The 27,223-nt window shown below is 32.1% G+C and overlaps 5 protein-coding genes across 9 annotated transcripts; 2 read left to right on the top strand and 3 right to left on the bottom strand.

Moving 5' to 3' along the window:
- LOC130675764 (DNA-directed RNA polymerase III subunit RPC4-like) lies at positions 1 to 4,270 on the top strand. The gene is made up of 7 exons (XM_057481606.1): positions 1 to 432; positions 520 to 640; positions 724 to 787; positions 836 to 1,024; positions 2,069 to 2,349; positions 2,432 to 2,692; positions 3,795 to 4,270. The coding sequence occupies exons 1-7, from the start codon at positions 230 to 232 to the stop codon at positions 3,918 to 3,920; spliced, it is 1,245 nt and encodes a 414-aa protein (XP_057337589.1). The 5' UTR covers positions 1 to 229; the 3' UTR covers positions 3,921 to 4,270.
- A 107-nt stretch (positions 4,271 to 4,377) lies between these two features.
- On the bottom strand, positions 4,378 to 14,016 carry LOC130675332 (serine/arginine repetitive matrix protein 1-like). Of its 4 annotated transcripts, none has more exons than XM_057480917.1 (13): positions 13,722 to 14,016; positions 13,422 to 13,511; positions 11,017 to 11,139; positions 9,127 to 9,297; positions 8,833 to 8,987; positions 8,212 to 8,406; positions 7,332 to 8,129; positions 7,124 to 7,249; positions 6,569 to 7,048; positions 6,184 to 6,487; positions 6,012 to 6,109; positions 5,024 to 5,915; positions 4,378 to 4,648 (listed from the first exon to the last, which is right to left on the bottom strand). In XM_057480917.1, the coding sequence occupies exons 1-13, from the start codon at positions 13,731 to 13,733 to the stop codon at positions 4,436 to 4,438; spliced, it is 3,657 nt and encodes a 1,218-aa protein (XP_057336900.1). In that variant the 5' UTR covers positions 13,734 to 14,016; the 3' UTR covers positions 4,378 to 4,435. The 4 variants fall into 4 exon arrangements, with proteins under 4 accessions (XP_057336900.1, XP_057336901.1, XP_057336903.1 ...); XM_057480918.1 differs by having other exon boundaries at positions 13,422 to 13,493; positions 13,722 to 14,015; XM_057480920.1 differs by lacking the exons at positions 13,422 to 13,511; positions 13,722 to 14,016 and adding an exon at positions 9,825 to 10,477.
- An 809-nt stretch (positions 14,017 to 14,825) lies between these two features.
- Positions 14,826 to 17,600, bottom strand: LOC130676121 (protein CLP1 homolog). The gene is made up of 3 exons (XM_057482118.1): positions 17,332 to 17,600; positions 16,194 to 17,242; positions 14,826 to 15,153 (listed from the first exon to the last, which is right to left on the bottom strand). Exons 1-3 carry the CDS (start codon positions 17,425 to 17,427, stop codon positions 15,042 to 15,044), a joined length of 1,257 nt encoding a protein of 418 aa, XP_057338101.1. The 5' UTR covers positions 17,428 to 17,600; the 3' UTR covers positions 14,826 to 15,041.
- Positions 17,601 to 18,156: 556 nt separating this feature from the next.
- On the top strand, positions 18,157 to 24,826 carry LOC130675667 (kinetochore-associated protein 1). The gene is made up of 4 exons (XM_057481487.1): positions 18,157 to 23,228; positions 23,330 to 24,439; positions 24,530 to 24,613; positions 24,686 to 24,826. Exons 1-4 carry the CDS (start codon positions 18,303 to 18,305, stop codon positions 24,734 to 24,736), a joined length of 6,171 nt encoding a protein of 2,056 aa, XP_057337470.1. The 5' UTR covers positions 18,157 to 18,302; the 3' UTR covers positions 24,737 to 24,826.
- LOC130675668 (mitochondrial transcription rescue factor 1) lies at positions 24,639 to 26,926 on the bottom strand. 2 transcript variants are annotated; one of them, XM_057481489.1, is made up of 5 exons: positions 26,864 to 26,926; positions 26,710 to 26,784; positions 25,627 to 25,781; positions 25,295 to 25,367; positions 24,639 to 24,977 (listed from the first exon to the last, which is right to left on the bottom strand). In XM_057481489.1, exons 1-5 carry the CDS (start codon positions 26,909 to 26,911, stop codon positions 24,783 to 24,785), a joined length of 546 nt encoding a protein of 181 aa, XP_057337472.1. In that variant the 5' UTR covers positions 26,912 to 26,926; the 3' UTR covers positions 24,639 to 24,782. The 2 variants fall into 2 exon arrangements, with proteins under 2 accessions (XP_057337472.1, XP_057337471.1); XM_057481488.1 differs by lacking the exons at positions 26,710 to 26,784; positions 26,864 to 26,926 and adding an exon at positions 25,863 to 26,157.
- Between the last annotated feature and the right edge of the window lie 297 nt (positions 26,927 to 27,223).

Below are 27,223 nucleotides of genomic sequence, written 5' to 3' on the forward strand. Positions count from 1 at the left end.
TATTCATTTCTTAATTAAACAGATTTATTGATTACATGTCAATAATAAATAATTACTAAAAACCTAAACAAGTTAATAAACTAAACAAATAAATATATTAGTTGTCGATTCTATAAACTAGTGGTTTTTTATATTTTTAATACTCTTGTAGGTTAGTCAGTGAATATAAATATTCATCAGTATTTTATTTTCTAATTAAATAATTAGGTAATTAATAAGTCGTAAAAAAATGGATAAAGAGAAAAAAAGTCTAGATAAATCACTACCTAGTACATCTTCAAGTCCATCATTATCAACTAATCGGCTGATGTCATTCCTTGGACCACGTAATTTATTACTTGAGGGTAAAGGTAATATTAAATTACAACGTGGTGCTATCAATAAAAATGTTCCTAAACCAAATTTAAATGTCCAACGTAATAAAAGAACTGAGTAAGTTTATCTTTTTTATTTTATTTCATTTTATTAATTGGTTTTAAATTTATTTATCTTGTTGATTATTTTATTTGTTCAAATTAGGGATGGTACAGTAATACCAAGTGAACCTGCCAAAGCAAGAGGTAGAGGTAGAGGTAGAGGACGAGGTCAGGGCTCAAATGATCGTGGTAGAGGTCGAGGAAAATCCAGCAATATTGTCCAAGTATTTAATTTATTTTATGTATACTTTTATATTATAGTTGTAATTTATCAAATAAATTCTTATATAAATATTTGTTTTTTCAGTCTACTGGAATATTTTCAGAAGGGATACATATTGATCCACGTTCTGCTGGAAGATATAGCTCTGGTGGTGGTGGTGGAGGTGGTGGCGGCGGTGGTGGAGGAGGAGGAGGAGGTGGTGGTGGTGGTGGCGGTGGTGGTAGTAGAGAATACATAGAAAAACCTCTACTTAAACTGGATTATGTATTTGACAAAGAAGCTGAAGAAAGAACTTTGGATTTACTTTTGAAAGATGATTTTATTGATGATGGTGACGATGACATTCGTATGGAAGATGCACCAATTGCATTACCATTAATTAAAGGTTTGTATTTATTTTTGTTACACAAGTACAGTTTTTAGTATAAACTCGGTTACTTTTCCCATACCTGCTTATCAAGTAGTATAACCCCGGATATAAGTTGTATTTAAATAATATAGTATAAGAACTTAGATCTACATATATTCTTTTTAGTTAAAGGTTTTTATTTTTCAGCCTTTTAAAAATTAGTCGAATAATTTTTTTCTTTAGATTTAAGGTAAAAGACTTAGTACCCGATCAGGGAACTAGTACCCGATCACTCCATGCATTAGTATGTCTGTACTTAGTAAAGTTTAGTAAATATAGATATACAAATACATCCCAAATAGCAAAATGACGTCTTGATGAGTTCTGAATAAATTCCGATTTATGATTTGGACGTCTTATCAAAATCTTAAAGAAGTCTTTAAGAAGTTCTCAAGATGTCGAATGAGCCACCTAGCGAGCTCAGTAAGACGTCTTTAAAAGGAGTTATTTTTTCTGATTTCGCAAATAAGGCTTCAGTATGAACTTACCATGACGTCTTAAGGAGCTCCTAATTTTGACTTCAAAAAAGTTAAAAAAAAAGAATACATTTAGAGGTCACAAAACTGACGTCTTATTTATGGAGTCTTCAAGAACTCTTAATTAAGAGTTCTTAAAAATGACACCTTTAAGAAGTCATTATAAGACTTCTTGAGGACGCCTTCAAAAAGACGTCCTAAAGCAGTCATTCCGACTTGAATGCTGTCTGGGGCGAGTGATCGGGTACTAGTTCCCTGATCGGGTCCTAGGTCTTTCACTTTAAATGCCACAAAAAATTTTAGTTTTGTTCTACAGATGATTTATCAATGAAACTTATTTTTGATGCTTATAATTATTGATACAATATTGTGTTAAAAAATGAAAATAGATGAATTTTCAGTCCTCTTTAATTTCGATTGAAATAATAGTCAGTAAAAAAAACGATTAATTATCTGCTCTAAAATAATTTTATCAATAAAATACATAGGGGGCTAACAATCAGGTACTCAACCCTATTAATGATTTATGTTTGTATTTTGATAGATAAAAAAGCCATACAGTCAGTGAAGAAAATAAAAACAGAAATAAAAACGGAAGTAGAAAGTGACGATGAAGGTAAAAACTTCATGAACCCGATGGCTATTGATAATGAACCTGAAGAAGAAAGAGACATTAAACCAACGATACTAGAAAACGGTGTTGCTGTACCACCGCCTGAATTGAAAGCAAAACCTGTTAAAAAATTACTCCCACCGCCGGACGGTGATACAAATCAAGCTACAGTTCAACAAATTATTGATAAAAATGGATTCATCATGTTACGAGTGCGTTGCATAATTTTTTATCAGAATACTTGACTATTGAAATAATTATTTTGTTTCTAAATTACTAATTTATTTATTTTAGTTTCCAGACTGTCTGCCAGGATTCCCTAGCACTGATGACGATATCGGTGGTCCATCAACTCAAGCACCTAAAACTAAGGCTGTCACCAGCGGTACCAGTGGATCAGCGGATAAAATTGATGAAATAAACTTTTGTACTCTTAAAGATTTGAAACCTGGTCCAATAGGTAAATTGCAAATACTTAGATCAGGAAAAGCCAGACTTATACTCGGTGAGAACAATCTAGTCGTTGATGTTGGATCACATATTGGTTTCAGACAGGTAATTATTAATTGTATTTATAAATTCACTTAACTCAGTTATGATTGATATATAGTTAATATTTCAAGTGATTCTAATTTTTTTAACAGTTCTTACTTTTTTCTCTCGCACCCAAGTGGGCGTACGGTATTATCTTCCTTGCACTAATACAGTGATCAGGAACTTTGGCCGAGTTTTTCCCTTAAACAAACAGATATTATCAAAAAATTAAAGCGCACTTCGCTAGATTAGACAGTAGTGCATCAATGTGCAGTCTGTACTTTGTATTTAATCTTGTTTCTGAGTAAAACTCAGCCACATATATCTGATAACCCGTTAAATTAATTTTTTTTATTGCTACTTATTTGGAGCAATAAATAATTAGTCAAGTTATTAATTAAAATCATCAGGGACCGTTCATAAAATACCTTCTTACTTATGGGGGAGGAAGGGGTCTCGCTTACAGTGACAAGGGCGTTCCGGGGTCTAAGGAAATGTCACGTTCGCAGCTCATCAAACGATTTTGCAAATTTTTCTCATTTTTTTTTGTTACGATAGAAAGTCATCTGTTTCATATTTGTAAATATATAAATATTTCTATGTATATATTTCCGTCACAATGGGGGGGGGGGGGCTATCATTTGTGACGCAATATTGATAGGATCGAAGAAAATGTGACGAAGGGGAGAAGAGGGTCTAAAAATGTACAATTTTGCGTGACGCATCTTATGAACAGACCCTCAACATGATCATAAAATAAAAATTTTAATTATTAGCTCCATTATTGCTCATTGAATTTCAATCATTTCATTCTTTATCTTAAGAGGATTTGCTATCTACTTTCTTTCTTACACACATGTGAACAAACGAAACGGTCCTTGTTGCACTCACATTAGCAAATAAAAATTTAAAATGAGCCATTCTCAGATGAAAACTGAAATTTCCGAACGAGAATCATTTCATTCCATAAATAATAACTTTACGCATCGAATAAAATACTTTATTCAATGATTTGAGTCTTTATCTATGAAAACGGTTCATTTGAAAATCACCTGTTTCTCTCTCTTAAAAGAATCAACTACTCAGAGCTTGATAAAATATTAATAATTATACTTTGTTGCAGGATGTCATTGCTGCTAAAATCGAGGAAGATAGCAAAGAACTAATAAACTTAGGAGCAGTCAACAGTACACTTATATGTACACCAGACTTTGAAAATATGCTGAATCGACTAAATATTAAAATGTAATTGAAAATGTTGTTTTATAATTTGATATTAATGGATAAATGAAATAAATAATAAATAGTTTTGTTTAAATTCGTGTATTTATGTCATTGAATTTATGAATAGCGTTTATTAAAACGCTAACATTAATTTACAAATATTAATTAAGCATTCAGAAATAATAATCACGTTTAAATTTCATATAAATACTTGCCATTATATTAATTAATTTTAGAATTATAATAATTATAATTTTTTTTTGACATACACTACACGCTAAATTATGTACTGATTAAAGTAAACATTAGTAATATCCACTGAGTGATTAATTTACTGATCGCTGAGAACCGTAAGTGGATTAAATTGATAGTAATCCACAATTCTTAAAACTAAAACATCAAGTGTTGAAAATATTTTCACTCAACACACACAAGTCGAGTGACACAATTTTAAAATATTCTCATTCTATTGTTATTGTAAGTATTTAATAATTATAAAAAAAAAAAAAACGAAATAATAATTGTTATTTTTTAAAATATTCAGTCACTTCGTTCGATACTGTGTCCTTTTTTCATTGATTTAAGCGCTTTTTCCCGGAGTTTTTTTTCAAGTTCCTCGGTATTGCCTTCACTCACATCTGATTCTTCAGAATCAGCAACTTTTTTTTTTTTATGCTTACGATGTTTCTTGTGCTTCTTATGCTTTTTGTGTTTCTTTTCCTTCTTACGTTTCTTCTCTTCTATTTCACTCTCCTGGAAAACAAACAAAAAAAATTATTACATAAAGTAATGAAACAATTTCAAAGAAAATTAAAATACATCGAAAGCTTAAAACACTTTGGAGTTCTTTCATTAATATTTTATCAACTAAAATAATTAATTACTAATTTAAATTGAAAATTATACAAACTCATTTGAATGGTAATTAATTTGAATTTTATAGCAACTTAAATATGCAGAGTTCATTAAATATAAACTAATAATTCGATTGGTTCTAATACTTTTTAATTTGGTTTTACCCCCCTTCCTCTTTCCCCCATTTCTCTTTAAATGAAGAAAAAAACCTAGACTATCAATTTCCAGGACCATGATCCCACAAATATACAAATATAAGACAATAAAATTTACCTCTGATTCACTTGTGCTGGTTTTAGCTCTCTTCTTACGTTTCTTCTTAACCTTTTCATCATCAGAACTGTCATCTTTACGTTTTTTCTTCGACTCTTTCTCGAGTTCTTCGTCATCAGAACTAGAATCCTTCCTTGATTTTTTAACTTTAACTGGCCGCTCATCATCACTTGCAACCGGGTCTTTTTGAGTCTTTCTTGTGCGTGATTTTTCTCCATCCGACGAACTGTCACGTCGTTTCCGTGATTTCTTAGGCTCATCATCCGAACTAGAATCCTTTTTAGATTTTCTTGATCGTGATTTATCATCATCACGACTGTACTTCTTAGACTTCGGTTCATCGTCTTCAGACGAGGATTCTTTTCTTGTACGTTTAGATTTCTTAACTTCCTCTTCAATATCTTTACGTGATCTTCTACGTAAATCAGTCTCACTAGCATCCCGTTTTTTATTTAATTCTTTACTGCGTTCCTTAAGACGCTCGTCAATTAATTCAGCGCGTGTTGTTATTTCCTTGATACGTTTCAATTGATCAGAATGTTTTGTACGTTCGTCATCAGACTCGGAGCTGCTGTCAGCTTTGTCAGCTTTTTCTTCTTCAATCGAACCCTTTCTCGATTTTCTAGCCTTGTCATTTTTACGTTGCTTCGCTCTTACATCTTCCTCACTATCCTCGGAATCTGACGAATGCTCTATTTTGTCTTTACGCGTTTTCTTAATGATTTCCATTGATTTTTTAGCATTAACTACTTCCAGAACTTTTATCGCTGGTTTTTTATTATCTTCCGCTGGCAATTTTATTGATTTAAATGATGACCGATCGTCTTTCTTTAATTGGAATACCTCAGTCGGTGGCATTGTTATTGATTTCAAAGCATCGTCTTTGTTGTCTCTATAATTTAAAACAAAATAAATTTATAAATACATAGGATTCAAAAAAAATATCAACTGTCGATATTTCTTCAATATAATTATAAATGAAACCTACTTGGGAGCTGCTTTAGGCTTAGCAGTAGCAGCGGCAGCAGCGATGATATCTTCAGTTTTCTTGAAAGGTGACGGTGTGCGTGACAAACTCTTTGAAAACTACAAAATAAAAATATCCTAAGTAAGATAAATTTTTATATTTAAATAACGAAATGAATATAAATTTAATTTACCCTGTGACGTGAAAGAGGTAATGAAGTAGCAGAAAGTTTTTTCGGTGAAACATTGACTTCAGGTTTCTTGGCCGGAATAGTGGCAGGAACAGCTGCAGGAATAGGTTCAAATTTCTTGAGAATTTCTTTCTCTTGACGTTTAGCAGCTTCTTCTTTAGCCACACGTTCCTTTTCTCGTCGTATCAATTCTTCAGCTTGTTCGCGTTCACGCTGCTCACATTCCCGTTGTTCGCGTTCGCGTTGCTCACGTTCTCGTTGCTCGCGTTCACGTTTTTCCTGTGACAATTTAAGTTCTGTCGATTTCCTAAAAAAATTAATTATAATTAATAATTACAAATACTTATAGACAGTTGATTTTATTCGATTAAATAATAATAATATATACCTAGCTTGCTCATCATCAGAAGAACTACTTTCACTACTGTCAGAGCTACTAGACTTGGAACGTCCATTACGAATTTCTTTTCGTGTAGTAGAATCACTGGCAACCTTGGGCTTTTCGTCAACAGCTTTCTTCTCCTTGGGCTTCTCCTTGACCAGATCCTTGGTACGGTCGGGAGACACCTTCTTGTTGTCCTTCAAGTGGTCCAGCGACGAGCGTACGTCTTTGGATTTCGATCTCCTGTCCCTATCCCGACGATCCCTTGAACGATCTCGCCTTGTAGATCTGTCACGTGAAGAAGACCTATCATACCTATTGGATCTATCGCGAATATCTGGTGAACGTCTGCTGTTGCGGCGTTCGTGTGATCTACGATGATCATGACGCTCTGATGACCTGCGACGACGATCTGGTGAACGTCTGCGTCGATTGGGACTGGGACTTCGCCGACGATATCTCATAGGACTTCTACGTGGTGGACTTCTATTTAAAATAATAAACAAATAAAATATTATAATTGTTGCTAGATAAATTATTTTTATTAATATTATAATTTACCTTCGCCAATCAGGCGCACGCCGTGATGATGGCGGTCTCATATTACGACCGCCGCTATATCTATCCATGCGATCACGATCTCTGTCATGATCCCTTCGTCGATCTCGATCACGATCCATTGAACGTCTAATAAAATATCAACAAATAAATTTAATTTAATCTAATTCAATTTAATTTAATAATAACATTTAGTCTGTTAATAAATTACCTGCGATTACGATCGCGTGAACGGTCTCGTGATCTGTCACGATCTCTCGACCTGTCACGATCTTTCCTCGGTGAAATACTGCGTCTCTTGGTACCGGATTTTCTCTCGCGACTTGAATCACTATCACTGCCGCTATCATCTTTATTTGTTTTGCGATACGATCTTTTGGCCTGAACCCCGTCTTTCTTCTTACGAATTTCAAAATCATTTTTATCTTTACCACCGCGTTTATCGTCACCGCTGTCAGAGCTGCTGCTCGAGCTGGCGTTTCGTTTTTTATGATCTTTCCTCTTGTCCGGTGATTTAGATCTTGATTTAGACGACCCGGAGTCACTTGAATCCGATCGCGACTTGCGACTTTTGCTGCGATCTACACTCTTGGATCGTGATTTTTTAGATCGCGATCTCGACTTGCTGCGTGAATTACGCGAACGTGATTTTGACCTCCGTGACTTTGAGCGATCACCGGAACGTGATTTAGAACGCCGTGATTTTGATTTAGATCTTGATCTGCGCGATCGTGATTTAGAACGGGATCTACGTGATCTCGACACTGGAGACCGTGATCTACGGCTACTTTTAGTTGTTGTCGTTGTCGGTGTAATTGTCGTTGTTGTTGATGTTACTGTAGCTGCCGTTGGTGATTTTGATTTAGATTTTTTCTGACGGTTAGTCGATGGTGATTTTGAACGTGATTTCTTTTTATCATTTTCCGGTGACACCGAACGATTTTTCTTTTTACCATCAGCTATACTCATTAATTTTGCTTGTAATCGCGATATTGCAACAGCTGCTTCTCTATAATTATAATTTAAATTAATTAATAAATATAATAATTAATTTTCATATTTAAATTAAATTTAAGTAAGTAAATTCTTACGGTTTTGTTTTAATAGGCATAAGAGGAATTGCATTTTCCGGTTGAGGTGAATCTTCTTTGTCAACTTTAATATCTGTTACATCTTTGCCATTATCTTTAGACACTGATTTACTTGGTGATTTCGAATGCGATTTGTGTTTACGAGTTGAACGATCACGATCACGATGTTTGTCTCTTGATCGACTTCTTTTGTTTCTAAAAAATTATAGATAAAATCAAAATATCTTAAAAATTTATCTCATTAATTTATCAACTCATATCATATTTATTAATACACGTATACTGTAATAAATTTGCGGAGTGAACGCGGTTTAAATCCGGAGTAAAGGCGGAGTAGATGACTGTTTATTCATTTAATTCCCTTGAAGTGAAATTTACTCCGAAGGGAAATTTATTTTAATATTAAAACCTCGAATCGGAGTGAATGCAGATTTAAATAAAATCCAGATCACTCCGGAATCACTCCGCTGAAAAAACAAACTCCGAATTTATTCCGTATGCGGAGTGATTTTCTTTATAAACTCCAAATCGGAGTGAATACGGATTTTATTTAAATCCGTAATCACTCCAAATTCACTCCCGATTTTTTACAGAGTAATTATTAAAAAATATAAAACATACCTGTCTCTATCGCGCTCACGACTACGATCTCTTTTACGATCTTTTGAACTGCCGCGTTCTTTTTCTTCTTTCTTTATTTTATCCGCTTCATCCTTCTCCTTCTCCTTCTCTTTCTCCTTCTCAGCTATTGACGCCTGCAGTTTTTCTTGCTCCTCCTACAAAAAAAAGTATCCATAAGCAACAATTTAATTACACAATTCAATAAAATAAATAAAAGTATAGAAGCCACAGCCAAGTGAAAGTAAAATAATAAAGTATTAAAATTATAAATAATTAACCATTAGCTCAACTTACCAGACGTTTTTTAATCTGATCTTTTTTCTGCTGCAAGAAAGCTTCGGGTATACCCGTAACACTTTCTTGCGCTGAAACCAACAAATCCCACAGCTCGCCCATAAACGAGCGTGCGTTTTTAGCATTCAGAAAACCCGTTAAATTTATCTGCATTTTTCGTGGATCCGGAAACTAAATAACAATAAATAAAATTGAATTTTTTTTTATAACCAACTCACTGTTTAATTTTAATAAAATTAACTTAATAACTAAATAAATAACATACATCATAATAATAATTAACAATAAATATTATTTAATAATTCCTCAATCAACTGCTTTTCCCCCTCGAAAAAGCAGACTCATATTTTATTTATATATTTTATCTTACCACCCTCCATCGCCTATATCAACCAAAAAATATATCAATGCTATGCTAAAATAAAATATATTAAAATTATATCTGACAAATACGTAGACCTAGATACCTCTCATAGTGAATCAGACATCAACCTAGAACATTATTGCATTAAAAAAAGCTGTAACTAAACATTAAAAATAAGATAATAAATATAATTGTTACATAAACATGATTAAATCCATAATTTATATCCGTAGGTACGCGTAATCACCAACCTGTCACATCAATGAGACAGAGAGCATCTATTGCCATGTGATACATGTGCCCAGCTCGTAAAAAACACACAATTGATTGATACCTCCAAGAGTGTTGACTTAAGTCCCAGGATAAGTTGGTGTCCATTCCTCTCGATGATGGACCCAAGGTATCACCAGCAGCATGATGTTGAGCAGCAATAGGATTTGAACTGGGGTCCAGTTGTGGCTGTACTCCAAATGACTTGGGGATGTCCTGATGAAATTTTATCAGCGCTGCAGACATAATATCTGCCTGCTGTCCGTGACAGCTAAGGAGATTTACCACCGACATCTTAAGATGTCAGTGATGATGATCAGCTGCAGGAATGCCTAGTACTTAGGCACGATGATTCAGCATTGACATGAAGACTGGACTGATGATGATGTCTGATGTCCATGATTGTCTGGTACTGAAGATGCTGTTGTTGTTGTTACTGCAACTGCTGGTGCTGTTGGTGATGATGGTGCTGTCGATTACAGTTGATCTGGTAGGAAGAGCTGATGACAAGTGTCTGCGATGATTATAAAGCCGGCTGACTGACTGATTGATTGATTGATTGAATAATGCCAAGACGACGAAGAGGAGGAAGAAGAAGTTTGAAGACGGAGTAGAGTCAGATGGGCGTGTACTTCCGAATGCCATTTGGACAAATCGGTTGATAGAGCCCCACCAATCGGTCTCGCTCTGTCTTTCTCTCTTTCTTTTCTACTTATACTAACGGGGAATTCAAAGACATGTGATAAGACATTAAAAAATAATATACAATTAGATTTACATTGTTATTAATTCTTGCATTGTAATTTTGTATTGTATGAAAAAAAATTTTTAATAACTCAATCGCAGTTAAAACCACGAATTAAATTACAATTAATATTAATTATTGTTAATGTTAACGTAAGTTAACGAAAGCACAGACTGACAACACTAGTCTCAATGTTTTTTTTTTTTAGATAAAAAAAATAAAAATAAAATAAAAGTAAATATCTAAAGATCCGATGTTTCGCAACACCGTAATTTATAAATGCTGACATGATAATTTGTGCTGAAATAATATTTAATTTCCATTCTTTTTTATTTTTTATTTATTTTTTTTTGTTTCCTAAGATGAGGGGAAAAAGCCTAGTGAGAGTATGTTTTAATTGGCTTGGTATGATGAATTATTAATGCTATCTAAGTTTTTAAATTCTATTAATGTTATTAATTACGGATAGATAAATTAATTAATTAACGATGATTGGACTATCGAGTCTTACCTGATCCTCTAATTGATTATAGACAAATTCGATGACTACGTCGTCTTCGATGCCCAATATCTGGGTGATTTTAGTTGTTATCCATGGCTTGATGACATCAAGCTTCACCTTCTTCATGTCCACCTTTTTTAAAATATTCATCAATTAAAACATGTGAATAATTAACATCCTAGTCAATAGACAATTAACAACGTTATGATTTTTTTTTTTCAACAAATCAATTAAGGTAAGAGACTTAGTACCCGATTACTCCATGAATTTGTATATCTATATTTAGAAAAATTTAGTAAATATAGCAGTAAACAATGATTGATTTTCCAGAAATATTGTCAGATATCAAGTTCAACATTCCGAATAAGAATCTGAGGGAAAATAGACTTTTGGAAGTACCATACTCCAATAAGTCATTTATACAAAACGGACCCAGGAACAGAATAATTGGACTAGTCAATAAATACTCAAAAACTGTACATTTCTTTGGTGGATCTCTGAATTCATTCAAAAAGTCAATTCAAGTGGAAATGGAAACTAGAGTGAAAGCTGAAGCCAAAAATTAAGAATAATTAAAATATTCAAATACTGTGTTATTTTTTTATTAGTAATTTATTTCTAGATCATCTGTTATTTATTGGAGTTTATTTTTGTTTATTCGCGCTGGAAAACGCAAATGAAATAAAAATTTGTAAATCGCTGAAAGCGTAAATAAATAAATATATAAATAAATAAATAAATAGATACATAAATTAATAGAGTGATCGGGTACTAGTTCCTTGAATGATCCTGAAGTCAGCAGACAATTACTAATTGTCGGATTTTTTTTTCAACAAATCAATTACAAAAAAATAAAAACTAAAAATATGCCGTCTAAAAATTTACCGTCTAAAATAAAATCAAAAAATTATTAGACGTCAGCTAACTTCAGTATCATGTTCCTTGATGGGGTACTAGTTCCCTGATCAAGTACTGGGTCTCTTATTTTATTAAAAAAAAAAAAACAATAAAAATATGCACATTTAGAAAACACAAAAAACTATGTGCAATTTGTTCAAATATTTTTTATTTTATTATTTATCATTTTGAAAAATAATCAAACAATTAGTAGACTTTGGTAACTATGATACCGTGAGTAGTAGGGTGCTTCATTTGAAACGAACATTTTTTTTTTTTAGAGGACACAAGAAAATTTTGTTGTTTATGTTGAGAGAAAAATTCCCTGAAAATTTCAGCTATTAATTTTAATTTTAAATACTTTCTATCGAGCATCAAAGTTTTCCCATTTAAAAAGCATGTAAATCGAATAACTTTTTTTTAAAATTACTATAACTTAGCCCGATTTTAAGCTATCGTTTTGAAACCAGTTTTTATTTGTAGAGTAATTGTTGCTTTTTAAAAGTGTATGAAACGGATTTGGTCTAACTTGATCCATGTCGATTGTATCAGCTCCGAAAGTCAATTTTTCACTTTTTTCATTTATTTTTGTTAATAGTGAAGAAACGGCTCATCTTAAAAAAAATATGCATAGGACCAATCTTTTAGGAAATTTTGTCTTCTACAAAAGTGCTTATGACATTTATATTGCTAAAGTGCACTGTTCATGAGATACATGCATTTTAACATTTTACAGTAAAAAAAATTGTAAGCTTACTATAGTACTAATCTTTTTTACTGTAAAATGTTAAAATGCATGTATCTCATGAACAGTGCACTTTAGCAATATAAGTGTCATGAGCAATTTTGTAGAGGACAAAATTTCCTAAAAGATTTGTCCTATGCATATTTTTTGTAAGATGAGCCGTTTCTTCACTATTAACAAAAATAAATGAAAAAAGTGAAAAATTGATTTTTGGAGCTGATACAATCGACATGGATCAAGTTAGACCAAAACCGTTTCATACACTTTTGAAAAGCAACAATTACTCTACAAATAAAAACTGGTTTCAAAACGATAGCCTAAAATCGGGCTAAGTTATAGTAATTTTAAAAAAAAATTATTCGATTTACATGCTTTTTAAATGGGAAAACTTTGATGCTCGATAGAAAGTATTTAAAATTAAAATTAATAGCTGAAGTTTTCAGGGAATTTTTCTCTCAACATAAGCAACAAAATTTTCTTGTGTCCGCTAAAAAAAAAAAATGTTCATTTCAAATGAAGCTCCCTAGTGAGTAGCCGGCGTTTAATAATTCTTTGATTATTTTTAAAAATGATAAATAATAAAAAAAAAATATTTGAAAAAATTCCACCTATAGTTTTTAGAGTTTTCTAAACGTGCATATTTTTTTTTTTAATGATTTGTTGAAAAAAAACTCCGAAAATTGTTGATTGTCAATTGCAGGATCATCAGCTAACTTCAGTATCATAAATAATTAACAATTGTTACTGAGCTGATAAATGAGTAATTAAATACCTTCTGCGTTAATGAGTCCACGAACTTCATTTGCTTCAACAGCTTCTTCTCCTTGTCACTGAACCGCGTGTCCTGCGATGCAGTTGTACCCTATTAGTTATTATTTAATATATCACCGTACAAATTATAATTAACAAATTAACAAACAAAACTGGTAAATACGTATGAACATACGCAACATGTCTTGATGATAAAAATAAAAAATAAATAATTAGCCGGGATAAAAATATCATTTCAAATATCAATTAATTAGTAATAAATCTTAATAAATTAATAAAAATACTTAATAAAAAGTTTTACCGTGTACATCATCTTGAATGGTAATTATTGAATCTAAAATACCCCAAAATCCTGATGCCACAACACCACAACCACACGAGATGTTTACTCAGCTAAAAAAAATCAACGTTTGTTAACGATTTGGTCGCTACTTAAAAACAATATTACGCGGGATTTTAATTGATAATCCGGATGGATTAATCAAGGGATTTATTTATGATTAATTATTATCATATTTATGATTTAATTCGTCAGTAGACGCACACACGTATACGACACAAAAAATTCACAGAATCAATTGTCTCAACATGGCGCCGGCATCGTGGACAGGAGACTCAAGTAAATCCGAAATGTATTTCAAGATGTCGCTGTATTGTTAATTATCTGGCGGCATTATTATTTTATTACAAAATTTCGTATCAAGTTAGCAGACGATTAAGAATTTTCGGATTTTTTTTTCAACAAATCAGTTACGAAAAAAAAAAAAAAAAAAATATACACATGTAGAAAATTTAATAAACTATAGGTGCAATTTTTCAAAATATTTTTTTTTTATAGTCAATCGTTTTTCAAAAATTTCAAAAACTGTCAGACGTCTGCTAACTTCAGTATCATAAAATATCATGATACTGAAATTAGCAGACGTCTAATAATTTTGGAATTTTTTTTTAGACGATAAACCATAAAAAAAAATATTTGAAAAAATTGCACCTGTAGTTTTTTAAATTTTCTACATGTGCATATTATTATTTTATTCTTTTGCAATTTATTTGTTGAGAAACAAAAATTCAAAAATTTTTAAATGTCTACTTTCAGGATCATAAAATATGCGCATGTAGAAAATTTAAAAAGTGACAGGTGCAATTTTTAAAATATTGTTTTTTTATTATTTACTGTTTTTGAAAAAATTCAAAAATCATTAGACGTCGGCTAACTTCAGTATCATAAATTTCATGAGTGTGAATGTGAAAGACATCAGACAAATTCAAAACTATTCATAAATTTTTTTATTTTTTCAAACAGACAAATAGATGAGAGATAACAATTATTACACTGTCATATTTTTTTTTAAATCAACACTTATCATTAAAATACTATTGGGTGATAATTACAATGTCAAACACAAATATTCCATTAAAAGTTAATTAAAATATTAATTTTTTTTATTGTATTAAAATTACAAATTAATTGATAATGTAGATCTAATATTTTATTTAATATACGTCAGCATTCAATAATCAATTACATTAAAAATATATTTACATTAGCATGTGCGAAAATAATTTTAAAAAATAAATACTAATTATTTACAATTTTAGTTAAGTAAATTTATTATCATAATTATTTATTCCCCGAAAACATAATATCAGAAAGAAGTAAAACGTTACTTGGCAACGGCCCTGGTAGAGGACTGAGAAGTGTAAAAGTTCGTCTTCCAACGTCCACATTTGTTCTAAAAAAAAAAAAAAAATTATGATCAATAATCTCCTCGATCCTGTCGCGCCGTATAAGGGACAATTTTGCCAGGCTCGGCAACTAGCAGCTGTTTGCTGAACCATAAAAATAATTATTGCTACAGCCTAAAAAACTATAAATTAGAAAAAATATAAAATACATTTTATTACTTTTTAAAAAGTCTATGAATATACTTATAAAAAGTTATTCAAATAGCAAACAAAATGATACCTCGGGACTGAGGAGGATTAGGTCGAAGACCCAGTACCCGATCACTCATGTATTTTTATATCTATGTTTACTAAATTTTTACCACTTATAGATATACAAATACATGGAGTGATCGAGTACTAGTTCCTTGATCGGGTACTGTAGTTGGAGATCTGGTGACCAATTTTGATGGAGTGTTTGATTCACTTTGAAATACTTTTAGGATAGATAAATAATAAATCGATGTACCTGAAGAACGGAACGTTTTTCGCACAACGGAAATGAAAAATTGATGTAATTTAACTGCTTAAGAGGTAGTTAGGAGTGGCCTGCAATTTTCAGCTGACATACTAGCGCGTATATGGGACATTTCAAAAATTTAGATCCAGTAGATTTTTTACTTTTCGTTTTGTTTTTTATTTTCGTTTCACGAAAAACGTTCCGAACTTAGGGTACATATAAATCGTATTTTTGGTTGGTCGTTTTTTGTACAGGAGATACTGTGCATAGCGCAAATTTGCACGACAATATAAACCAGAAAAACCGTTTGATTCACAATCAGCGTACAATTAAATGAAATTGAATAAGTAAATTTTTTAAGACAAAAATGAAAAGGCCAGACACTTTTGGAAATGTAAATATAGAACCAAACTACCCAAAAGTTGTGTCTTTATATAAAAAAAATGAAGTGTTTGATTCAAGCTGAAATTTAAACAGCATCTTAATTATATTTATTTAAAAATATTTAAAAAAATCTTCTAGATCTTTTAGCTTACTAGTAAATTGGTAAAAAAAATAAATAGAGCATGTAAAAAATAAAATACTTACATGCAAACAAAACCAGCTATATTCGTTTGCACAACATCATCTTTTGCAGGATCAGCTAGTGAAATAGACAGCATGTGGTGTTTTAAATTAGGTCCAGGTGTCACAGGAATTAATTTAATGGCTTTACTTTTCGACGTTACTGGTACAGTTGAACCCCCAGTGACTGGAGTACCAACGTTAAATATCCTGACGTCGCTCCACTTTACATCGAAGGTGTGAGGAGTCAATGGTTTTTTAGTGCCATAATAATACTCACTGATCCGCATATTTCTTGATATTCTTCTCTGTGGAGTATCTCTATTAACAACTCCATGGCTTTTAGGCAGTAAAACGACTTTAACAAAGTCCGGAATATCTTTGACAAGCGCGTTATATAATTTTTCATGATCCAAAACAATAATGGCATCAACTTCAAATGCCTGAGCAACATGAGTCAGTAATTTATAACCAGTACCATGTACCCATCCGCAAGTATTTATAATTATTCCCGACGCTTTATCTTTTTTATTCGTCTCCATACGGTCGAAACAGACCTCAGCGATCCTCGAAACCAGATGATTGTACAACAAAATATTGGAACCAGGTCCTTTATAACCAAAATGAAAAGCAACAGACCCCTGGCTGTTGAACCCATCAACGACATCCGATGGTTTGTCAATTGGCAGCGCTCCGATTATACCCGGAATTGTTATTTGCCCTTGACCAACGTCCAGGTCAACATAAATGGGTTTTCTTCCCATCCTTGCGGCGTAATTCAATAAAATTTTAGTCAAAGTTGATTTACCCACGTCCATTGGTCCAGCAATCATGATAATTGGTCCAGCAGTATTATTTTTTTCAGCGGATTCTCGCATTCGTTCCATGGCGGCATGGCAATTTAAATAAAGACCCATTGGAGTTTGTTTAGCAACTTCTGGAATCGTGTTTCCGGTCAACTCAACTGTACACCCCTGCCATGTAAATACTCCAATTTTAAATCCAAAGCCAAACTCATATTTTCTTCCCTTTATTAATTCTGCTCCGAATACTTCAGCTAATCCATTCTTGAGCTAAATTTATAAAAATTGATACATGATCATATGAAAAATAATTTTTAAAAATAAACATACGAATTTATCTGAATAATAATGATCATTACCTCTAGTATTATTTTTTCATTTTTTCCTTTAACCTCAAAACGTAATTCACTTTCGGGATCTAAATTAAATATCTGGCATCCTTTATCTTCAGTCATTTTTGATAAAATTTAAATAAATCCGTCGTAAAAGTTTAAAATTTTTTAAATCATAAATAAGTTAAAATAAATTTTAAAAAAAATTTTTGTGTTTTTAAAAGCCAGATATTTTTATATGATTAAATAATACTTGTTGATGTTGATGCATTTTTTTTCTCCATTTTCTATGATATTATCATTCTCTTACTTATTAATTGAGACAAGGAGCCATCATGCGAGAAATTTATGAGTGTGAATGTAGCAGACATCAGACAAAATTTATAAATTTGATATAAATAATTAAATTCAAAAAAATGCGCTTACAGATTTAATATTTATCTAAATATGCATTTTTTAATTTTTACTCCACTTACTTTTTATTCATTTATTCTAAAATTTTTAAAATTGACAACTGTCTGCTACATTCACACTCATAGAAATTTACGTGTGAAGTAGCAGACATCAGACAAATTTAAAATTATTAATAAATAGAGTAAATAATTAATAAAATGATATTTTAAAAAAATGCGCATTTAAAAAATTTTAAAATTAACAAGTGCATTTTTTTCAAATATTATTTTTTAAATTATTTACTCTATTCATTTATAACTTTAAATTTATCTGACGTCTGCTATATTCACACTCGTTAGAAATTGATGTTACCGCTTCCTCTTTTCAATTCAAAATTTCTTTCAGCCAATCAGTGATCAGAATTAAATTCAAAAATTTTCAACGGTTTAAAGAACATGTTTACATTACTATATATAACCTTCATTTTCTGTTTACTCCAGTTTACTTAAAATTTTTTTTTTACTCACTTTTTAAATTTTATTCAAATGTTATCCATTGACAATAATTATTAGTATAAAAAATTGTAATTAGTGTTAAGTAAAAAAATGTGGACAAAAATATCATCTGGGTTCGATGCTGAAGACGAAACAATAAATTTTGGTACCCGTAATTTCGCGGAGACCGCAGGATCCATCTACGAGACCTGGACACTTGCAGTAATCCAACCGGACATCGAAGTTGTAAAGGATCCTAAAGTAACGGCAGCTATTTTCTACACCAGACTTTGCGTAAGTGTTGATAATTCTGTAACAATATTTGGTGATTTATCGTGCAATGACGTGCTGTCAAGTATTGGCTTCGACTCATCAGTCACCAGTTACTGTCTGTCAAAAGACAGCAAGTTTTTATTCGTATCCGTCGAACCAGCAGAGCTCCACTGCTTCAATCTCACGGAAACTGGCCAGGAAATACTTTGCCTTGATCTTCACCGGCACTTTAAATGCAACCGCATTATAAAAGTATGTCTAGAAGAAGAAAACGATAACGTAAATGTTATTATTGTTACTTCTGTAGGCAAAATTTATCGAATAAATAATTTTAATCAAGCTGACGTTGTTAGCGATGGAGATGATGATAAATTTATCAAGACCATCAAAGTATTGTCGCAACAGACATCGAGAATCGAGTACGCGGCTCTCAGAGAATCAAATGAATCATCAGTAAAGTCATTGGTGACTCTAGGTGATGATGTCTCTTTATTTCCAAAAAGTATTTCCTGTCCATTAAAATCGTTGCCTTACCAGTACATCAAAGCGCAATTTTTTAATAATTACAGCGGGATGATTTGTCTGCGTGCTGATAAAAGTCTGAGTGTCGTTCATCTGAAGACACTCATTGGTAAAAAAGTATGGAGTGGACCAGTCGTTGATTTTGTAACTCTGCAAGAAACAGACAGTAATCACATGCTTGTTCTGATGGACTCTGAACCTTCAGCAACACTGACATCTCTTCATCTGATGTCTTTTCCAGATTTTAAAATTATTTTTACCATGACTGTACCGCGGACGACTTACCTGATTGATATCATCGGTGGTAAATCAATAGACAGTTTAATTATCATCGAGGGTATGAAAAATTCAAGCAACCTGGTGAGTACTATTCGTGTAAAAGCTATTGGAGAAAGTCTGCCAGAGTATCGTCTCCAGAGACTACTGAAACAGCAACGATTTGATGAAGCACGAGAATTCGCGGGTAAATTTAAATTAAACTGCGAGTGTATATTCCAAGCCCAGCTATCTGTTTTAATGAATCAGTTGCGTCCACAGTTAGATCAGAATGATATAGTAGAATTAGATAGTTTTATTTCGATTCTAGATCAAATAAAAGATGTCAAATATATTTATGAATGTTGTAGTAAAGCTCTGACACGTGATTATCAAGACACCAAGCGGCTTTACATCTACACCAAGAAGCGTATTTTTGATTGTATTAATTCGTCATCAACGAAATCTATCAATGAAGACGTTTCTTATCTTCTGCATGAAGTAAGTGACATATTAAAAAAACTGGAGACTTTTGAATGTATCCAGAGAGTGAGATTTAAAAATAATCACGATGAATTACCGGATATAAATGAGTGGAATAAATTTTCACGATCTGATTTACTTCAGGAGTGCATTAAATATTTGTCACTGGGCGAATTGCACGCAGCTGCACTCATATGGACACGTCATATTTCATCGATAGCACCTAAAATAATAAAAGGAACAGTAGAACAAATTCTCGAAACAATACCCAGTCATTTAGGACCCGATGACCTGTGGCCTTGGTTGCATCAATTCGTTCCTTCCGTTACATCTTTTATACCCAGTTCATTACCTGAAATTATTCAGTGGGGTTACAAGAAGACCAAGTCCCTAGAAAAGTCTCATCGTGACCGATGGCCTTCAATTGGATTGCAGTTCACAGAAGGACTCGTTGATTTATTGCGTTTTGAAGAGTACAAAGTTTGTTTCCAACTTCACCAGCAATACACAAATAAAAATTCGCAGTTTCACCGGCTGATGACCTTAATGCAAGCGGTCTCCGATCTACTAGATCTCAAGACACACTACAAAGTTGTACTGCCTCTCAATACTTATCTGAGTAATCCAATAGACGTTATCACTCTGCTGCTCAATAAAATTCACATCGACGAGATTCCTGGATTGATGAATAATTTTCTTAATCAATATATGGTCAATCATTCGTTGAAGAATGACGAAATACTGTCGACGTATATCCAGAACACTCTGAAGAATTCGAAGCACTGGTGGATCGGTGATAAAGCGCCATGGGATAAACGGCTCGCTGTTGTTATCAATTACATTCACAATATACAGAATCGATTGCAGCAGACACTGGAAGTATTGAAAAAAGCACCGGTACCTTGGAGTGATGCTTTGACAGCACTTGCTGACCAGTCTTACACTTACAATCATCCGCTGGTATCGGATATTTTTACTGAAAGCAACAACGTTACGGTAAAATTAATTCTTAAAAAATATGGATTCGCTCATATAGGCTGTAATTATCATTTATATAATAATATTATTAAGCAAAACCGCGCGAGTATGATTGAAGATTTGTTCGAGTTGACAAAAACGGACAACGATTTGAGGCAAAAAGTTATTTTTAATTGTCTTAATTATCACTTGAGTCGCGGTAATACTGAAAGATTTATGGAAATAATTGACGGATTGGATGATAATTTATTGCTAAATTGCTGTAAAGAAATAGTCGACATGGTTAAAGTTAAATTAAATTTTAATAAGGTTGATAAATCATTAGAACATTATATGGAAGTACTGAATACTCTGGAAAATAAATTTAAAGAAGCGTTAATCGTCACTATGAAGAGTAAGTTAATTGAATTAGACGATTCTTATCAAACGTTGAAAATATTAAAAAATATTTATCGGCTGTACAAAGAGTTTGGCATTAATATTAATCAGCAAGACTACTGTCTGCGCAAAGAAAAAATAATACGCAGTTACATTCAATTAATTGTTGGTTCGTATGAAGAAGACAGAGTCGATTGGGTGAATATTTGCAGGTGTGTTGAAAGAGTCAGTAGTTTACTGGAGCTGCCGAAATTCTTTGGACTCCACGAAGTCCTTCAGCAGACATCTCATTCACAGACTCTGAAAAATTATATCATTGATCGGCTGAATAATGCCGCAGTTTCTCCTGATCCTGATGAAAATGAATACATAATTAAAATCTGCTCGAAATTACTCGTTAATCTCGATGACAATTCTCAGCTGGCTATTTGTTTAAAAAATTCATGCTCGTCAACTCTGATTCACACGACGAAAAAAATAAATAATTTAATGGAAAACTTGTATCTAGCGAATCGTATCGAAGCTTACAATGAAGCAGTTGGTGCTGAAAAAATAGAAACTGGTTTAAAAACTCCGTCATTAAAATTGTATACTATTTATACAGATGCTTCTTTTTCACCAGGAAATATTCTGTTGCCTCTTTTGAAAGACGCGTTTGATATCTGTCGTCATTACAAAAATATTTATGAAAATAATGGAATAACTTCAGATGTTGATCCAGAAGTTATTGGATACTTGACCAAGAGTTTGTTTCATAAAGTTAAAGCCATTCAGAGCGAGCATCATGATTACGCGTTGCTAAAAATATTTTTGATAATTCAGACGGAGTTGTGCTCTTATCAGCCTGCTAGTGAAGAAGCTGTAAATGAAATCCAGTCGGTAATGAAACACTGTATCTATATGTTACTAAAAAAACTTATAAGTAACAGATCATTTGATATTAATCTAGGACTCGCATGTTTATTTTTACTTTCCCAAGCGGATGCTTTTAAAATACTGGTGTCTATTTCAAAATACTTTCAAACAGATTCATCCCGCGACCGAGTTATTCAGGACTTGGGTTACGAGTACTGTCGTTTAGTTAAAGATGACACTCACGGTGATATATTTTATGACAAGAGAATTATTCACTGCTGGGCAGAAATACTTGGAAATTATGGTATCTCCGCATCGGAAGTATTGCAGAGCAATATTGATGGCAAACGTACCATTATGATGCGAATTATGAAGTCGAAGAAACCGGATGTTGTAAAAATACTCGAAGACTTTTGTCATAACTTTGGGTTTAATTTGAAAGACTGTTACTTCATGTACTTAGAAGTCCTGCTGCTGTCTTGGCAACCGAAATACAGTCTTCTGACGGGAAAAGACGGAAAGAAAGTCATTAAATTAGACGAAACTGATATAAAAGAACTTGAGAGTGTTTGCAAAAATTTGATGATTAAAATAAAAGAGCTTGATAGCAATAATCCATCTGATATAAAGACTCACTTGGAGAAATTAAAATTACGTGTTAATTTTTATCATTATGAAATATTTGTTTTGCTGCTGGATCTTGCTGAAGAAAAAGACTTTGAGCTAAAAAGTTACTTGTGTTTTTTGAAAGATTACATTCGCGCGAGTCCACCAACTGACGTTGAACGTGAAGAATGGTTGAATTATTCACAAGAGGATCAGTCATTGCCAGCAATCGCTCAGTGGCGGTTTCCATACCTGCCCAAAATACCGCTTTACAAATTGATACAAATAACACAGGAATTAAATTTGAAAACTTATGAAAAGTGGTTGGAAATAGCGCCAGTTCTTAAAATAACAAACTACTGTATATGTTCATTGGCAGTTAAAGGAGCTGTTGCTGAAGCTTGGCCCCATAATCCCACCACCGCTAATAACCACAAGACTTCTAGTCACAATGAGTGGTCAATACATTTACGCAATGGTGCATTGCTTCAAGAAATAAAGAAATGTATTAATAATTGCATCAAGCAGAAAGATGAAATCGGAGCGGCAGCTTGGTATCATGTCGTTAATTACATGCCTCCTGGTGCTGACAGAGTTGCTGCTGCTAGAGAATGTTATTTGTATGCACAGGACTGGCAGCAACAAATTGATGATCCAATAACTCCAGACGATTCCATGAAATTTAAGGTAATCCTAAAAAATTAATTGAATTAATTAATCATTATAATGTAAACTGCTCAGTCTTCAGTCCCCTTAAAAAACTAATATAATAAATTATTTATTTTCAGCTGCACAAAATAAAGGACAGATATTTCAAGTATACATCGAAGCATATACTGTACACCCATGGATTGGGACAAGATAAGTATTTAAATTTGGTTGAGAATCCAGAAAAGCTAGTTCGAGAATTGTATAATGATGAGACTATACCAGCTCGTTACAAAGGAGTGATAAAAAACCGTCCGGACATAAACTCAGCAGTAACATCATTGGGGAATATATTCACATTGAACTTGATGAAGATACGTCTGGCGTTGTTGCATGAATGGCTGCAGCCAGAAGTTTTTGACAACAAGGCAAATGATACCATCAATATGTTCAATGATTTTTCAATTCTGTCAAGCAATGCTGCTTGTGACACTTTCACAACTGATGACAATCTGCTGCGAGCTTGTTACCTCGTCGGGTCAGATAATTCCGAGAACTACGCGAATTATCTACTCAATATCAGTCTCATCGAGGCTAAAGATGAGGACTATACAAATCTTTATGGACCAGGTATGCGTTTCCGTGCTCTGAGGGTGCTTCAGTCTATCAAGGACGAGTCAACGCTAGCGGACTACGCAAAACGGGATCCCCAGCGTGTTAATCAGTACATGAAGTCTCTGCAGTATTTAACGGAGTTAGAAAGACTTGGATTGTCTTACAGTATTACTAATTTTGATTCGTGTTCTAAACAAAAACTTGTACAGATACTGGTTAACAGTCAGTACAGTACACCACGTGCTCTAGGACTGATTCCTCAATTGTATCTCGATTACGATATTGAGGATCACAGTTTTCTCAATACTGCGTTAGAGTACATGGTAAAGTACTCACTCGTTCAAGAATTGAAAAAAAATTTATTGAAACTTGGGTCTATTGACTGCATTGTCAATTACTCTGGTTACGTTGCCGCGTGGCAAATAGTAATCAATGAACCTTTTAATAAACTAGATCAGAGTTCTGAAAGTATTGATAACTGTATCGAAGCATTGAGACTATTACACGTTTGTCCGATTATTGATAAACTACAGTTTGGTTCAATTATCAAGTATTGCATTGTGGCTAAGCAGCCTCATTTTGCGGCGGCACTTGTTCCTTTTTTGAGCGGCGATGAAAAAAAAACTGTTTTACAGGTATAAATTATTCAACAATTAAACACTTATATAAATATAAATATATGTAGCTATTGAAGTTTGATAATAATATTAAATGATATTTTTTAGGAAATTATACAAAATATAAATTACGATCAAGTGATAAATAAATTGTTGGAACTTGCTAGCAAAGGAGTATCAATCGTTTATCAAGTAAGTAAATTATTTAATAGGTAACTACTAATTAATAATTATATATTAATAATTTCAATTATTTATTTACAGTCTATTATGATGTTGAATGAAGCCAGTGCTACTTTGTCTATTACACAGTAATGTTGTAGTATATTTTTGTACATTTTTTAATAAATTTATAATAAAATTACGATTCCTCAGAAGAAGACTTCACACGATCATCGTAATTTTCAATTGTCAGAGATTTTTCACGGAGTAATTTTATTTTATATCCATCCTCTTGATTATTAGCATTCAATACAGTCAAACGTGTTACTAATAAAAAATCAGGGTTATTTGGGCTTGGACCGTGAATGTAATCTATTTCATCTTCAAGCCCGATCTAAAATAAATCAATTAATTGTCTATAATAAATCAGTAATTTTAGGACGTACGGGCTCGGTATCGAAGTAAAGATAGACGTTAGCTAATGCTTGGTAAAGAAAAATGTTTTTGATGCACTCTCTCATCGGCTGCTTCTACTAATTTAATTAATTATTATTGAACCTTATGTCTTGAATCTTATGTCTGTTACCTTACTCATAATTATTAAAATTGTATTCCATAAAAAAATAGGACTTTAATTTAATACTTGCTACCGTGCTCGTACATCTTTGATTAAAAATATTTTTTATATTGATATAATTTTTTTTTAAATACCTGGTGACCTTTTTTGAGCACTTTGTGACCATTAACACGTAATTTACTTTCATAGAATGCTGTTTCGGCTTGACTAAAGAATTAAAAATAAATATATCAATAATATGACAAGTAATAATTGACAGACTAAACATTAAATTCCAATGCAGTTGATCATAAAAAGAGATATTTTGACACTCGACGAAACACGATTTCGGACTGCGGGTGATGTCAGCCCTCGTCTACGGCTCAGGCAGCCAATTTCACCCTCATTTCAAATCGTTTTGTTTCATCCCTTGTCACATAATATTCTCTATAATTATATTGACATTGTAATAAGTACAAGTACTTACTTGCGTGGTATACCCATTCCAGCTTTAACTACAGCATCAATTCTCATTGAATTGACATTAGCTACCACTATTTTATTATTTTTATTGCCAGCTACCAGTGACGAAATTCCAGCATCAAGTTCTTCCTCTTCATCGTCACTGTCATCGTCATTTTTCTATTTGAAACAAACAAATAAATATAAATAAAACCAATTATTTTACCATAGATATTTTTAATTAACCAACTAATTAATTACACTAGATTGTTTTTGTCTTTTAGTAGACTTGCACCGTTTGGTTATCAAACAATCAAGGTTATGAGGCACTAATAAAGTATTTGACAGTCCTTGTGTCAAAAATTTTGATTTCACGCCACTTAAATTATTAGCATCATCATTGTTGTTGTAAGAAGATAATGATCTAATTATATAAATAGACTTGATCCTATTTAATTGTTTACTTAATTTTAAAAGTGATAAATAACTTGACGATAACCTTGCAGTTGCCATTTTGGTTTATGAAATTTACGCGCCATGCAATTCACGCACGCGTAAAAAATTTTAAATGAAATTTTTTTTTTTTAGCCTAACTAATGAATGATCCTGAAGTTAGCAGACAATTAGTAATTTTCGGATTTTTTTTCACCAAATCAATTACAAAAAAAAAAAAAACTAAAAATATGCACATTTAGAAAATTTAAAAAACTACAAGTGCAATTTTTTAAAATATTTTTTTTTGTAGTTTATCGTCTAAAAAAAAATCAAAAAATTATTAGACGTCTGCTAATTTCAGTATCATGCTAATGAGATAAATGTGAATGTAGCAGACATGAGACAAATTTCAAATTACAAATAAATAAAGTAAACAATTAAAAATATAAAAATTAAAAAAATGCACATGCTCATTTTCAAATTCTATAAATGCGCATTTTTTAAATTTTATTAAATCCACTTTTTTCAAAATTTTTTAAATTTATAATTGTCAGCTAATGAGTCATGAGTTAATGACATTATTGCAATAATTTTGACAGACATACATCAGTTATTAACAACAATTACTTTTCCCACTCGAGTAGACAAAAAATACTTTCCTTGTTGCACTTACGTAATAAACAGAAACTGCAACCACATTTTTTATGAAGAAATTGACAGCTTTCAAAAAATTGTAATGCATCGATTGCTGAAATCAGTTTTAAATCAGACAGCAAGAAAATTATACTTTGTAAATTATTTTATATTATTGTTAAGGGCATTCTCACAGTACCCCCCACTTTAAAAAAATATGAAATATGACTTTCAACTGTCATCGTATTAAAATTTTATTAATTAATTAAAAAAATATTAAGGCCTTAATTGAAAAAAGGACAACGTAGATGCAGGGCCAGTTTAAAACCGGGTTTAAATTAATATTTCTAGTATGTCTCAATAATAAATTGCTAGTATACATTAATAATATATAAATATACCAGCAATAATAATTTAAATCCGGATTAAAAATTCTGGTTTGAAAAACAGTTGTCAAGTTTGGTGTTAAACGAAATTTTTTGAATTTATTTTAGCCTACAAAATTCTAATTATAAAATTGATATGAAGATTTTACTAAAATTTACTTGACAAAT

This window comes from Microplitis mediator, chromosome 10 (assembly GCF_029852145.1).
Source record: "Microplitis mediator isolate UGA2020A chromosome 10, iyMicMedi2.1, whole genome shotgun sequence".
NCBI classification, from domain to species: domain Eukaryota; kingdom Metazoa; phylum Arthropoda; class Insecta; order Hymenoptera; family Braconidae; genus Microplitis; species Microplitis mediator.

What these genes read in the sequence shown, in the direction of transcription:
- LOC130675764 (XM_057481606.1), top strand. Translation starts at nt 230, where the DNA reads ATGGATAAAGAGAAAAAAAGTCTAGATAAATCACTACCTAGTACATCT. An exon ending in TGCTGGAAGATATAGCTCTG is followed by an intron (nt 788 to 835) that starts GTGGTGGTGGTG and finishes GAGGAGGAGGAG; the next exon opens with GTGGTGGTGGTGGTGGCGGT. An exon ending in ATGGATTCATCATGTTACGA is followed by an intron (nt 2,350 to 2,431) that starts GTGCGTTGCATA and finishes TATTTATTTTAG; the next exon opens with TTTCCAGACTGTCTGCCAGG.
- LOC130676121 (XM_057482118.1), bottom strand. Translation starts at nt 17,427, where the DNA reads ATGACTGAAGATAAAGGATGCCAGATATTTAATTTAGATCCCGAAAGT. An exon ending in ATGAAAAAATAATACTAGAG is followed by an intron (nt 17,243 to 17,331) that starts GTAATGATCATT and finishes TTATAAATTTAG; the next exon opens with CTCAAGAATGGATTAGCTGA. An exon ending in ATAGCTGGTTTTGTTTGCAT is followed by an intron (nt 15,154 to 16,193) that starts GTAAGTATTTTA and finishes TTTTTTTTTTAG; the next exon opens with AACAAATGTGGACGTTGGAA.
- LOC130675668 (XM_057481488.1), bottom strand. Translation starts at nt 26,114, where the DNA reads ATGGCAACTGCAAGGTTATCGTCAAGTTATTTATCACTTTTAAAATTA. An exon ending in GGAATGGGTATACCACGCAA is followed by an intron (nt 25,368 to 25,626) that starts GTAAGTACTTGT and finishes TTAATTCTTTAG; the next exon opens with TCAAGCCGAAACAGCATTCT. An exon ending in TGCTCAAAAAAGGTCACCAG is followed by an intron (nt 24,978 to 25,294) that starts GTATTTAAAAAA and finishes GATTTATTTTAG; the next exon opens with ATCGGGCTTGAAGATGAAAT.
- LOC130675667 (XM_057481487.1), top strand. Translation starts at nt 18,303, where the DNA reads ATGTGGACAAAAATATCATCTGGGTTCGATGCTGAAGACGAAACAATA. An exon ending in ACGATTCCATGAAATTTAAG is followed by an intron (nt 23,229 to 23,329) that starts GTAATCCTAAAA and finishes ATTTATTTTCAG; the next exon opens with CTGCACAAAATAAAGGACAG. An exon ending in AAAAAAAAACTGTTTTACAG is followed by an intron (nt 24,440 to 24,529) that starts GTATAAATTATT and finishes GATATTTTTTAG; the next exon opens with GAAATTATACAAAATATAAA.
- LOC130675332 (XM_057480917.1), bottom strand. An exon ending in ATAATCAATTAGAGGATCAG is followed by an intron (nt 9,298 to 11,016) that starts GTAAGACTCGAT and finishes ATTGTTATTTAG; the next exon opens with TTTCCGGATCCACGAAAAAT. An exon ending in ATGCCTATTAAAACAAAACC is followed by an intron (nt 8,130 to 8,211) that starts GTAAGAATTTAC and finishes TTATAATTATAG; the next exon opens with AGAAGCAGCTGTTGCAATAT.